At 44.5% G+C, this 11781-nt stretch overlaps 1 protein-coding gene across 1 annotated transcript in view; it reads right to left on the reverse strand.

Moving 5' to 3' along the window:
• CHST15 (carbohydrate (N-acetylgalactosamine 4-sulfate 6-O) sulfotransferase 15) overlaps nucleotides 1-7376 on the reverse strand; it is a 19977-nt gene extending 12601 nt beyond the window's left edge. Inside the window, exons 1-3 of the mRNA XM_010144847.1 lie at nucleotides 6308-7376; nucleotides 5228-5567; nucleotides 1277-1423 (exon numbers count right to left, since the gene is read on the reverse strand). Of these exons, the coding sequence (XP_010143149.1) occupies nucleotides 1277-1423; nucleotides 5228-5567; nucleotides 6308-6895 (1075 nt within the window). The 5' untranslated portion in view covers nucleotides 6896-7376. The remainder of the gene's footprint in view (nucleotides 1-1276; nucleotides 1424-5227; nucleotides 5568-6307) is intronic.
• Nucleotides 7377-11781: the final 4405 nt, after the last annotated feature.

Genomic DNA, 11781 nt, shown 5'->3' on the forward strand with positions numbered 1-11781 from the left:
CTTTCCCTCAGTTTTCTGGTTTTAGCAAACAGCAAAAGCAGAATTTAGAAATTTCCGCTGGTGTTCCTCATGGGCGCTGTAAACCGATGGCACCATGGACCACGGTGGAGGACCACGGTGGAGGACGAGCATGGTGGATCAGCTGCTGAGTGTCATGGAAAGCAACCCGGGGATCCCTCGCTAGAGCCCATCCTAACCACGGTCTTCTGTAAGTACAGTACAACAGCATTTCTAAAGCATTTTTCCAGCTAATTGGGTACTTCAATATCAATGGGAACAGTAAGATTATCTCCAAATAATCCTGTTCTGTGCCTCTAGGTCCACACCTCAAAAGAAATATGGCACAAGAGCGCTTCAGCTTGACTCTCCATGTTCCTGCTCTTGAAACTTGATTTACCTTTGCTGTCAACAAAGCAGCTCAGGAGTTTAATCACATTTGTGTCAGTCCACCCTAGGGATGATGACACAAAAAAACGGTGCTCCTTTTTCCTGCGTCTTATGCTGGAGCTTGAGAAGAGCTGCTTGGAGCCGTTGCTGTCATGGATACTGTCTCCAGTCAGCTACAGGACTTCTGCAGCCCCATTTTCTGTCCTAATACCACAGCCTGTGTGTCACCCCAGACATTGCTACAGCATTTCAACCTGAAGCCACAATCCCGTCACTACAGGCAAACCCCTCGTAATGAAAACAAAATGAAAACAATGTGTGAAGGAGTCACCAAGGTCATTCTCATTCTCTTTGTTTTTTAAGATTTAATTAAATGCTGATGTTTGTCAACACTTATCGCTCTCTACAACTCCCTGACAGGAGGTTGTAGCAAGGTGGGGTTCAGTCTCTTCTCCCTACGAACAAGTGACAGACTAGAGGAAACAGCCTCAAGTTGCGCCAGGGGCAGTTTACTTTGGACATGAGGAACAATTTCTTCCCCATTGGGGATGTCCAGGGCTGTCCCAGGCTGCCCAGGGCAGTGGTGGAGTCCCCGTCCCTGCAGGGGTTTCCCAGCCGTGTGGAGGTGGCACTGAGGGACAGGGGGCAGTGGGGACCTGGCAGCGCTGGGGGAACGGGGGGACTCGATGAGCTTAAAGGTCTTTTGCATAAACGATTCTGTGATTCTGTCAGACATTCTTCGCTTGCTCAGGCATTTTCTAAAGCTAATCACAAAGCAAGTAACCGTCCTTCAGGAGAAGGAAGAACGTCTGCACTAACCCCACACAGCAGAGAAACCCAATGCCAGTGGCCCCTCTCAGGCCTCATCTGGAGGCTGTCTTTGCCCTACCGATGACGAGGTTGTTCATCCTGCCGTGCTCCTTCGCCGCTTCGCTCTGCAGCACACCCTGAATCTGATGTGCTGCCAAGTCAAACAGATCAAGGTAGTCTTCCACTGGGTAGCGATCATGAAATCCATCCCTCAGACGAATGATTCCTACAAACGGTGAAAAGAGAGAAGTTTATTAAAAATATAATAATAGCAGGGCAAGATTAACTGCTGGCGTAAGTCAAGACACCTTCATTGTCAGGGCTAGCTCCGAGCCAGCTAACGTCAGCACAAAATTAGACTGAGAAAGTGTAATATTCAGATAAAAGTACCAATAATGAAGGAGCTGAGAGTCACGACACCGTACAATTAAGCCATAAATTCCCAGTGATAGGAAATACCTTCCGTGTTCTGTTTTATAGCTCCTGCATGAACAGCTTGCATTTATTTTCTTCTAAATTTAGCTTTTGGAATGAATTTAAAAGAGCAGATTCTGCTTTCATTTGCACCAATACAAGCTGAAGTAATATCGGGCTCCCACGTGTACTGAGATCGAGAACAGGCTCTGATGCCAAATATGCAAATCAACGTGCACTTATCGAAATCAGAAAGCTGGAAAATCATTCATGGTTTTGTCTTTCTCAAGTATGAAAACAGAGCTCGGTGATCCATGTTATTTTCCTCCTTCCCAGCACTCCAGGCTGTGTTCAGGATCACCTTCTCCCAGCAGTTCCCAGCATCTTGAGCCACTTCGATGATTTTCATGCTCCCTTTCCTCCTCTTTCCAAATCTAGTCTCACTTTTCTACTTTCTGTACACGCTCCCCATGTCCATCTTTGCATTTTGGCTTCTGATCACACCACAAGACAGTTCCTCAAGTGGGGACTGGTCAAGGACAGTATTGGGAAGGCAGCGGAGGAGGACCAAAGCCAGGAGTTAAGAGCAGAACTTCTCGGCTCTCCCTTTCTTGTCCCCACAAGACCAATAATCATCCATTATGTGAAAGGAAAGCTCAGCAAGGCTGGTTTTTGTCCTTTCCCTCTGATTTCCGCCTTTAGGAGAGTGGGAATTCATGAGAGTAGAAGAAGGCTTAGACTTGTTTTGAGGGGGAAAAAAAGTACAAGCATGGTGCTACAGACTGCCTTGCTTTGTTGCCGCCCCACTCATGGGAATAGAAATTGTGGCTGAGAGCCAGGAAAGAGAGACAGTCAAGCTGGGACAAAGCCCTGTAGAGCATCAACCATCCCAGCAGAACGGCAAAGCGGTGATTTGCGCAATGGGGTCCCCCCAGGAGGGCTGTTTAGCTTCAGCTGAAATTAGTCAATCTCATAAAAATCCACTAAATCAGAGGATGCCAAAGAACAAAAGAGACTTTCTTGTCCAGATAAGTGTTACAAACTAAACCAAGTGCATAGCCAGGAGCACAGAAGTCATATCCACTAGCTGGCTCATAAAGGCAGCAGTCTCAGTTCCACTTGTTAGGCTATTTGTCATATTCTCTTTTTTCCCCCTTTTTTATTAAAAAAAAAAAAAAAGGAGAAACCATTAGCTAATGGCTGAGGCAGAATGCAAGGACTGAGCCAGCAGAAGCAAACTTAATCTTTCATTCTCAATGGCAGACAGCCTGAGACGATCGGAAGGTCATCTGTACAGATCTCCCTCCCTTGAGACTGCAAGATCTGCAATTTTTCCTCATTCTTTGGCTTTACAAAATAACTTCAAAAAATTTAATTATGCGAAGAATGTTCTCTTCAAGGATCTGCACTTGGCCCCCAGTGGCTGACCACAAGACGGTACAAGTGGAGGGTTTGTGAATATCATCACGGAGATAGGAATTCATCCTTGTTCTCAAATCACATGCACTCCAGCCTGATTTCTCACACTCTTCTGCCGATTTGGTAGGTCCAGCTCTGAGCTTTAGTGAGTCCGGTCTCGCTTGAGTGAGGCTGGATGCACTACCTTCTCTGACACTAATTCCAAGTGTTTATGTGGAGCCTAATGTAGCTGTAGAGAACTATTTAGTATGAAGGATTTTAGCTGGACCGATCAGTTCAGGTCAGCCCTTCCTCTCAGCCAGCACTCTCATGGAAGTCATGATCTTCACAGACGGTTTTCTGACAGTCCTTGCACCTACACGCCCAGAGGCAAGCAGGACAGCGTTCACGCTGGAAGGCATCCAAGTTGAAAAGTCCTTGCTTTGCTGAGCTGACTTTTCACCTTCGGGTCAGGAGGTAACTCCTATCACTTGTCTTCAGTCAGCTGCTGACTGTGACCAACAAATGCCTTCTCATGGGGCTTCAGGGAGCACCACGGAGCTTCTCTTGTGTGACTGACTTTGATGCCCTCAATTCACACTGTTGCCTCCAGTGTCTCCTAATCTGGACTAAATTACCTCAAACTGTATTTTCATCATATTGCTTTAACGCTTAGTTTATATCAAACATTTAGAAAATGTCTAAAACACTTATTTTAGCCACTTTCTTACGACATTTGCAAAGGAAGAAAATACAAACTCTAAGTAGACAGCAAAATCATGAAATCCCAGCTCTGTGGCCAAGCCCTTCTCCTCACCGAGCAGTGAGGAACAAAGTCCCCTCTGTAGGAGCTCAGAGGGTCTTCTGGACTCCAGGACATGGGGAAGGGAGATGGAAATGGCAACACCACGTGCAAGAGATTAAGAATCGAAGGTATGACCCAAAATCAAGAACAGAAGCAGCACTGCAGTCGCTCAGAAAGTGTCTTGCTCGCCTTTAGCTATGGCAGTTCTTTGTAAGAGAGAGTTTCCCAGTTCAAGGAAGCTCAGAAAAGCAATAAAGGATTGTAGTGATGCAAAGTCCTCATCAAACGATCTATCCCACAGTGCTGGATGTTTCCGTGTTCCAAAGGCAGTGTCTGCAGTGAAGCAGCAGCAAATGAGAGATGGAGGCTAAGAAGTCACCATAAAATACTCGGTATCTTCCTCTTGGAAAGAGTAATATCACTGAGAAGCCTGTGTTCTTTGATCCCAAAGTCACACAAAGCGAGGGCATACCAGCACTCCACAGCTAGACCCAACAGTGCCTGGTGGAGGACAGCAAGGATTACACGCATCCGCATTGAGAGGAAGGCGCTGAGCGCACAGCAGAGTCAGGAATTGAAACTGAGTCTTCTGCGTCTCATCTAGTCTCTAACCACAAGGCTGACCTTCCTTGGCACTCGGGGAAGAGAGAACAAGAAGGACATAAACACTTCAGACAGATAAAACGATGCGTTCAGCCCCGCTGCCCTCAGACACCCTTTGAAGGTTCAGTCACCAGGGGTGGATGCGTTTTGCTCCAGCAGGCCATAACCTCAACTATTGAAGCCTGCCTTCAGAGACAAAGGGTCACGTCAGTAAATATTGATGTCAACCGGGAAAAGAGCGTCAAAAATATGTGCAGGTTCCTCAGTGTGAGAGCGCTTTCTCATGCAGAGCATCTGCTGCTCAGTGCTTGGCTAGAGCTGCAACCCCAGCAAAGCTCCTGCCACAAAGCACAGTTGTATTTATTGAACCGTAAGGGCTGAAGGCACCCACGTTTCAAATACTCGCCCATCATTTATTCATGTAAGAAAGGCTTTACAGAATTTCGCAGTACAAAACCATCACTGCTATTCTTTAAAGCTCCCGTCACAACCTAAGAGGTCCCCTCCCTGCTTTCATAAATTCACAGGCTTGATCTAGTGTTATTTTTTTCCAAGATTTTCCAAACCGCTGCAAATACACCACGAGAAATATGCATCATCTCAAAAAGTTTGACCCAAAACATCATTAAACAAAAGCAGGCTGGAACCTACCAAGCACCCATCACCTGGGTTTTGCAAAACTCTGAACTCCAGTGGTTTCAAGGTAAGCCAACAGCAGCAAGCCCACACGCTTCCTCCCAAACATGTACAAGAAATGTCAAAGTTTAATACTGACGACTTGCCTGGATGCCAGAGGACATGTTTACTCACCAAACCGTTTTCTCGTCCACCAGTGTGGCTCCTTGATCGCGGAGAATCGAACCTCAGGGTGCAGCCTGAGCCGGTCATACAGGTCCGTTGTCCCGCACTTGGGCTGGCCAATGATGTAGAAATGGGGGAGACAGCGCAGGCGGTAGTGTTTGCCCTTATAGTGGTACAAGTGGTTCCAAAACACCTTCCTGAGGTAATCAAATATGATTCGAAAGCGCCTTGAATACAGCGCATAGGAGTTGGTTGCATAAGGATCTGTGGTTGTGTTTCCTCTGTATTCTTCATACCAACAAGGATTCTTGCTATTTGGAAGGAATTTATTAGGAATTACTGAAAACATCTGCAACATAAAGAACAACAATTTCAGTCAAGGCAGCAAAAAATCAATGGTTATACTTTTCTAACTTAGCACAGTAAGAAAACACAATAGAAACACTATGTGGACATCTTTAACCCTTATTTTTTTTTAATGACAGAGCTGACCTAACTGGTTTCTTCTGATGACACCAGAACCAAATCCTATACAAACAGCTGGACTGGGAGAGGAGTACATTTAGACAACCTTTGACTTTAAGGCAGGAAGTACCTTGATAATCCCCCAACTATCCTGCAACCCCAGGAATTGATTTTTAAAGTCCAACACGTAACACTCAGATGGTATTAACTTCCAGTTTTTAACTCTGAAATACAAGGTTGGCAACGACTGGGTTTTCAGGAAGGCACACTGGCAGTCGGTTATTAGAAAAGCTGTTTTCTTATTTGTCATCTAAAGTGACTGGCAAAGCTAAGTGAGAATGATTTTGCGTGAGACAAGGTAAAAATGCCATGCGATGGTACAGCTGTCAGAAGGCTGCCTGGTTTTCTCTTTCAGGTGTCAAGACCATTTATATGACCTGTCTGTTTTGTCTGTGACTCTGAAGGACTTTTCAGCTGGTGTAAAACAGGAGGCTCTAGATGGGGCGAATCACTCTATGAACATCTGAGCAGTTGCATTAATTTTTATCTCTGTAAAAGACTGACCCGAAAGTCTTGAATAAGCAAGTTCCCAGCAGCTGACGACACACTTCAGTTCATACTTACATGTGGCTCTTGTTTCCTCAGCTCTTCTAAACCAGGGCGCTGTCTGGTCATAAACTCTATCTTTGAAGTAATAGTGTCAATAATTAATTTAATGCTTGGATAATCCTTTACATATGAAATATTCATTTTAGAAGGCTGGTAATGGTCTTTCATGTCACTAAGGCTTTCATTGTCCATTAAGCTCGGATTGCTCGTAAAAGCTCCGTAATGGAAGGGAGACGGAATTAACAACAGGCCGTGTTTGGCTCCCGTCAGTATGTAGGATGCCATCACTAGAGTCATGATAATCAACCCGAATATCAGGCTCCATAGCTTCCCCTTCCTCAAGCAGAAAATTCCATTCCAGCTTTCCCTGTGATCAGTCCTCACTTCCAGCACTGCAAGCAACTTCATCGGCTTGCTGTCAGGGTACAAAGGGATCTTGTTTTCGCCTTTGCAAACAGGACACTTCTGGATATTGTGATTAGGTCCACAGCATCTGAAACACTGCCTGTGCAAGTCATTTGGTAATAAATGTATGCAACAATTAATGCAATACCTCATATTACTACTGTTAAACTCCTGTATTAATGAGCCGAGCACAGCCATAAAAATGTTTCTGAAGCATGCGAGTCATCTTCTGTAAGTCCGAAAGTATTTAATTCCTTGAGTGATGCTACGACCACTCAGCAACACAAAGGGACACACCAGGATAGGTAAAAGCACTCAAAAAGTGACATATGTCACATAAAGAAAAAAAAACAACAATGAACAACAATCAACACACAAAAATGGATGGACTGCGGATGTGACTCAGTAAGAGGAATGTGGCGAAGAAAGAATCAGCTACGCAACTGGCTCAAGTTTTTCCAGTTGAACAAAATGAGAAGGAAGAAAAATTGTTACGTAGAGCAAAAATATAAAAAAAATAAAAATAACTCATTGTCCTCTGATTTATGCTGGAATAGGCGAAGATGGGTAGAAATTCCCAGGTATTCTTAAAACAAGCGGGTTCCAAACTGGACTGCTGCTTCTGGAAGCTTCATCTTCCCAGAGAGGGTTTCAAAGATTTGCGTGGTACAACCTACAGAAACAAAACCACATGTATGTATAGATACAGACAGAACGGCAGACACGACCTCTGCGTTCACCCTCCCTCAAAGCCATGGCAAAGCGCAGTCTACCACAGATCATGTCACAAGTCTATGTGAAAGATGCCTTCTATTTGCCAAGCGCGTTAATCACAGCCGTCACGACATTAAACCCAGGAAACATTTGGTTTCAAGTTCACAGCGAGCTGCCCTTTCTTTGCAATCACCCATCTGCTCACACCCCCCAACAGCTGTACCACAGGTAACCCTACCCAGCTTCCCTCACTGCTCACTAACCTGTCTACCAGATCTTAATCTGCTCTTGAAACAGCGAAGCGTTTTTGGACAGTGGCCAGTAACACAGGTTTAAATATTGACACTCTATCGTTATATCAGGACCTTAAATTAACTGTCCTGAAGTGGAGTGGGGTTAAGTCCAGTTAAGAGGACAAGGCAGGGATAGATAACTGTCTCCTTTGAAGCACACGAGATAAAAGCCAAACAAAAACCCTCAAAAGCCACAAGCAAAACATTCATCAAATTGAAGGGATTAAATAATAGACATGAGCAAAGCTCTTGACAGGATCTCTGGTGTCTGGACCAGGACAAGAGTAACCACCTGCAACACACTGCAAAGCCACCAAGATGCTTTCAGCACTCCCAAACATGTTTTGAAAATGTAATACTCGCTAAGAATGGCAAGACGTGTGGCTTAAATGAAAGGTACCATCAGTACTGCAACCTGAAGGCAAGACCCCGGATCCAGCAAATCACCTTAACGGGATATACTTTGGTACTGGAGAGGTTGAGGAGGAAACACAGGAGCAAATGCCCCCTTGCTACGAGACCACGGGCAGGGCCTTGAGTGCTCATGGGTCTCATGAAGGTTTCCACGTCCACACAGAGCAGGGGTGAAGCACCCTGTGGCACAGGGTATGTGCCATCCTCCTTTAAACACAAGACCACAGCTGCTTACAGCCAAAAAGTGGCCAGAGCTGCTGAAGGTGTTTATCACACTTCGGTCTTGCTTTGAGCACGTTCACGCTTGGCTTTCCAGGCATCATTGAGAGCAGAGACACATCAAGAGTTGCAAACAAGTCATCAGCTTAAGGACAGTCTTAATTAAAACTCATTGATGCATAGTTCTGCTAGAATTTCTGTTTTCATGGTGTATTAAATACCTCACTGGATCTACAGTACAAAAATCAGTGCACTGTCAGAGCAACGCAAGAAAATCACCACAGGTGATATACTGCTCACACAGGAACAGTCCTCCTAGTTTATCCACACCTCAGTAACCACGCGGGATTTTTTTTTCATTACTTTGTGCCAGTGGCTCCTTCCTCTGGACCCAGAGTAGCTGCTCCTTCTGTACAAAAATCCATCTTTCAAAGCTCAGAAATGCTTTTTCTCTGCATTGTCTCCAAAGATCTGTCTTTCTTCCCTGTCCTGGAGTGCTTTGCATTCCACCCAAAACCATGTAGCTTCACTCATCCTTTGGCGCACCTCTGTCTTCAGCAGAAGGCTTTCTGTCTGGCTTTGTCCCTTGGTTCCTGAGAACTCACACGGCCTTACACGTTTGTGTAATGTCCGAGACACCGATAATGAAAATCATTTCTCATGACGACACAAAGGATACACGAAGGGTACCCCGATTACTCCCACACCATACCAGACCACAGAGCGTAATCATCACTAAGCACGCGTCCCAGGATTCGGTTATTTTGCCTTTAGCTCTTTCAAAACTTATTTTCAATTCGTAAGAAACATTGCTATAATTCTAGATAATGACTCCTGGTTCATGCCTACAAAAGTGCGCTGACCAAATGGGGCTGTCCCTCCAGATCCTGAATTAATCATCACTCTTCTTGCTGCATTTCTGCAGGAGATAAAGCGCTTTTGTAAAGTTATTTGTGTTCTTTGCGCTTCTCCCAGCTAACTCTGTCACATGTTGGAGGATTTCTGCAATCAGAGCAAGCAGGCTGCGTCTCAAGGACTCAAGAGTAACTATTTAGATAAACACTGAACAGAAGTATTTGTAGAATTCCTTCCTACAACAAAAAAAGTTCATTTCCTTAATGAGTTTATTCTGCAAGTCAGATGAGACAGACAGAAATCGTAACATCATCATGACTGACTATACTTAAACCAAAGAGAAAGAAATCAGTGTAAGACTTAAAGAAACTAGTCTTAAAAACCTCTCTAAAGCGAGGGACATGTGACGATTTTGAACGAAATTTGAAATACTAGAGCAACTAAATCAGATTCATAGGTGTAATATTAAAGCCAGAAAGTTTATGCTTTCTTAGGCATAAAGTATCCCCCCTCCCCAATGAAAGAGGAAAAAAGAGGAAAAAAGAGGAAAAAGGAAAAGAGAAGCTATGGAAAGGAGCCAAGATTTAAAGCACAAAAGAGCTCGGTTGTCCCAACACCACCGATGGTCCTAACGGCTGGAGAGAAGGAGGGTGAGAAAGGGCGGTCCTGACAAGAGGTGAAAAATTTTCACTTTGTAAGTCGACAATTCAGGCAGCAAGAAGGCACCTAAGCAAAGATTTTCAAAGAGGAAGCAAAGGAGGCAGGGGACAGAAGCACTGTCAGGACAGGCTGGGACATCATCCATGGAGGTAACGGAGGAGATGGTGAAAACAGAGATAGTTCCAAAGCAAAGAGTGCAGAAAAAGAGGGGTGGAGAGGAGGGCCCCCATAACAACAGAAAGGACAAGGGAGGTGAGAAAAGCACCTCTTAAAAAGGCTGCACAAAGGAGATCCTGAAGGTTACACAAAAAGATCTGGTAAGCAGGAGGTACCCTACGGCATCCCTGCAATTCAATTTATCATGCACCGCTACACGTTTGCGCAATCCTCCCCCGTGAACTCCCCCTCCTTGACACCCAGCGAGTATCTCAGCATCCTCCCAGACCTCTGCCCTCCAGCCCCTTGCTGTTTATTTTCAGAGGGACCAGTTATGATGCACTTTGTCCGTTTAGAAAAAAAGAAAAAGCATCAAATTTATTTTCCAATTCTCTTCTAACAGGGATCTGAAACTTGCCCAGTGATACCGATTGAACAGATTTCTCTGACACAGTCTCACAGAATCAATTCCAGACTTGTGTATTTGACATTAATTCTCCGATTTTTAAAAAGAGCCATCAGAGATACATTAATGAATACAGAGCACAGGATCGTAGAAAACCCACATCAACTTCTCTGCCCTACCTTAGGTCCATTTGTATGTAATAAAATGGACTAGGATTTATTGACCCCTTGCCGGGTGCAAACACTTCTCATGAAGCTGTTACACATATTACAAACTCAAGGAGAAAACCTGTTAACTACATCTTTGACAGCTCAGGAAAATGCTTTATCGGGAAGCTGATACAAGGTGGGGGGGGAGGGAAGGAATACAGAAATAGGATTAGGCTACGATAAAACTGAGATCTTAATCACTGCGGTCGTGAAGGAAAATTTAAAGTTCCAACACCCATAACTCTGCCAACTTATGCATATGCACTACAACAGGCTGCTTAATTAGATGATCGGTTTGATGACCTACCACAGGGCACTATGACAGATTACTCAGCTAATAGAATAGAGACGCCGATTTTATTTTTTTTTAAGAGCTGCTAGCTGCAGATATTCCAGTTTACAGGATTTTCCACTGTCATATTCCTGTATTAACCCTCCCCCCTGTTGTTACAAACACATAAAAATCAGGATATTATTCCCTACTGCCTCTCCCTTCTCTTCACCAAGAGGTCTTTAACACAATTCCAGTTCCCAACCTTTTACCACACGCTGAAGGATGCTCACCAGGAGGCCAGGATCTTTCCCCAGCGTCAGCAGCCCTCGTTTTCCTCATTCGCCCCACAAAATCAAGACATCTACAGCACGTTTCTGTAGTTGTTTCTTCCATTCAGCATTTCCAGGAGTCATAACCACAGCTACACCTCACCTCCTCTGTATTTTAACACAGAACACAGAAGGATGTGAATTGCAGGCGAAAAAAAAGGCTCTGAGATTTGAGTTGGTAATAAACCATTTATGTCTTTTTATATTTTAGTTGCAAAACTGCTGTCGGTTCGCTGGCAGATTATTACTCTCTTTACACAACAAGCAGTGTCTTTGTATATTGTTGAATAATGTAGCACGTAATTTCCTCTCGTTGAAGCGGGCGGTGAATTATTTATGCTCACGTCTATACGGTATTTGTCTGGTGTGCCTAAATGTAACCACAAAGCAGGGATCGACATAAACCTCCTCCAGCCCCTTGGCCACAAGGAATCCTCCTCGTAAAAATGAGGATCTTTGGGAATCTCCTAAGTAGGAAACGTGGATAGCAGAGATGACACACAGTGGAACGGGGAAAAAAATTAATGGCTATCTCAGATTTCAACATAGTCCTGC

This window comes from Buceros rhinoceros, unplaced genomic scaffold (genome assembly GCF_000710305.1).
Source record: "Buceros rhinoceros silvestris isolate BGI_N320 unplaced genomic scaffold, ASM71030v1 scaffold2391, whole genome shotgun sequence".
Taxonomy (NCBI): domain Eukaryota; kingdom Metazoa; phylum Chordata; class Aves; order Bucerotiformes; family Bucerotidae; genus Buceros; species Buceros rhinoceros.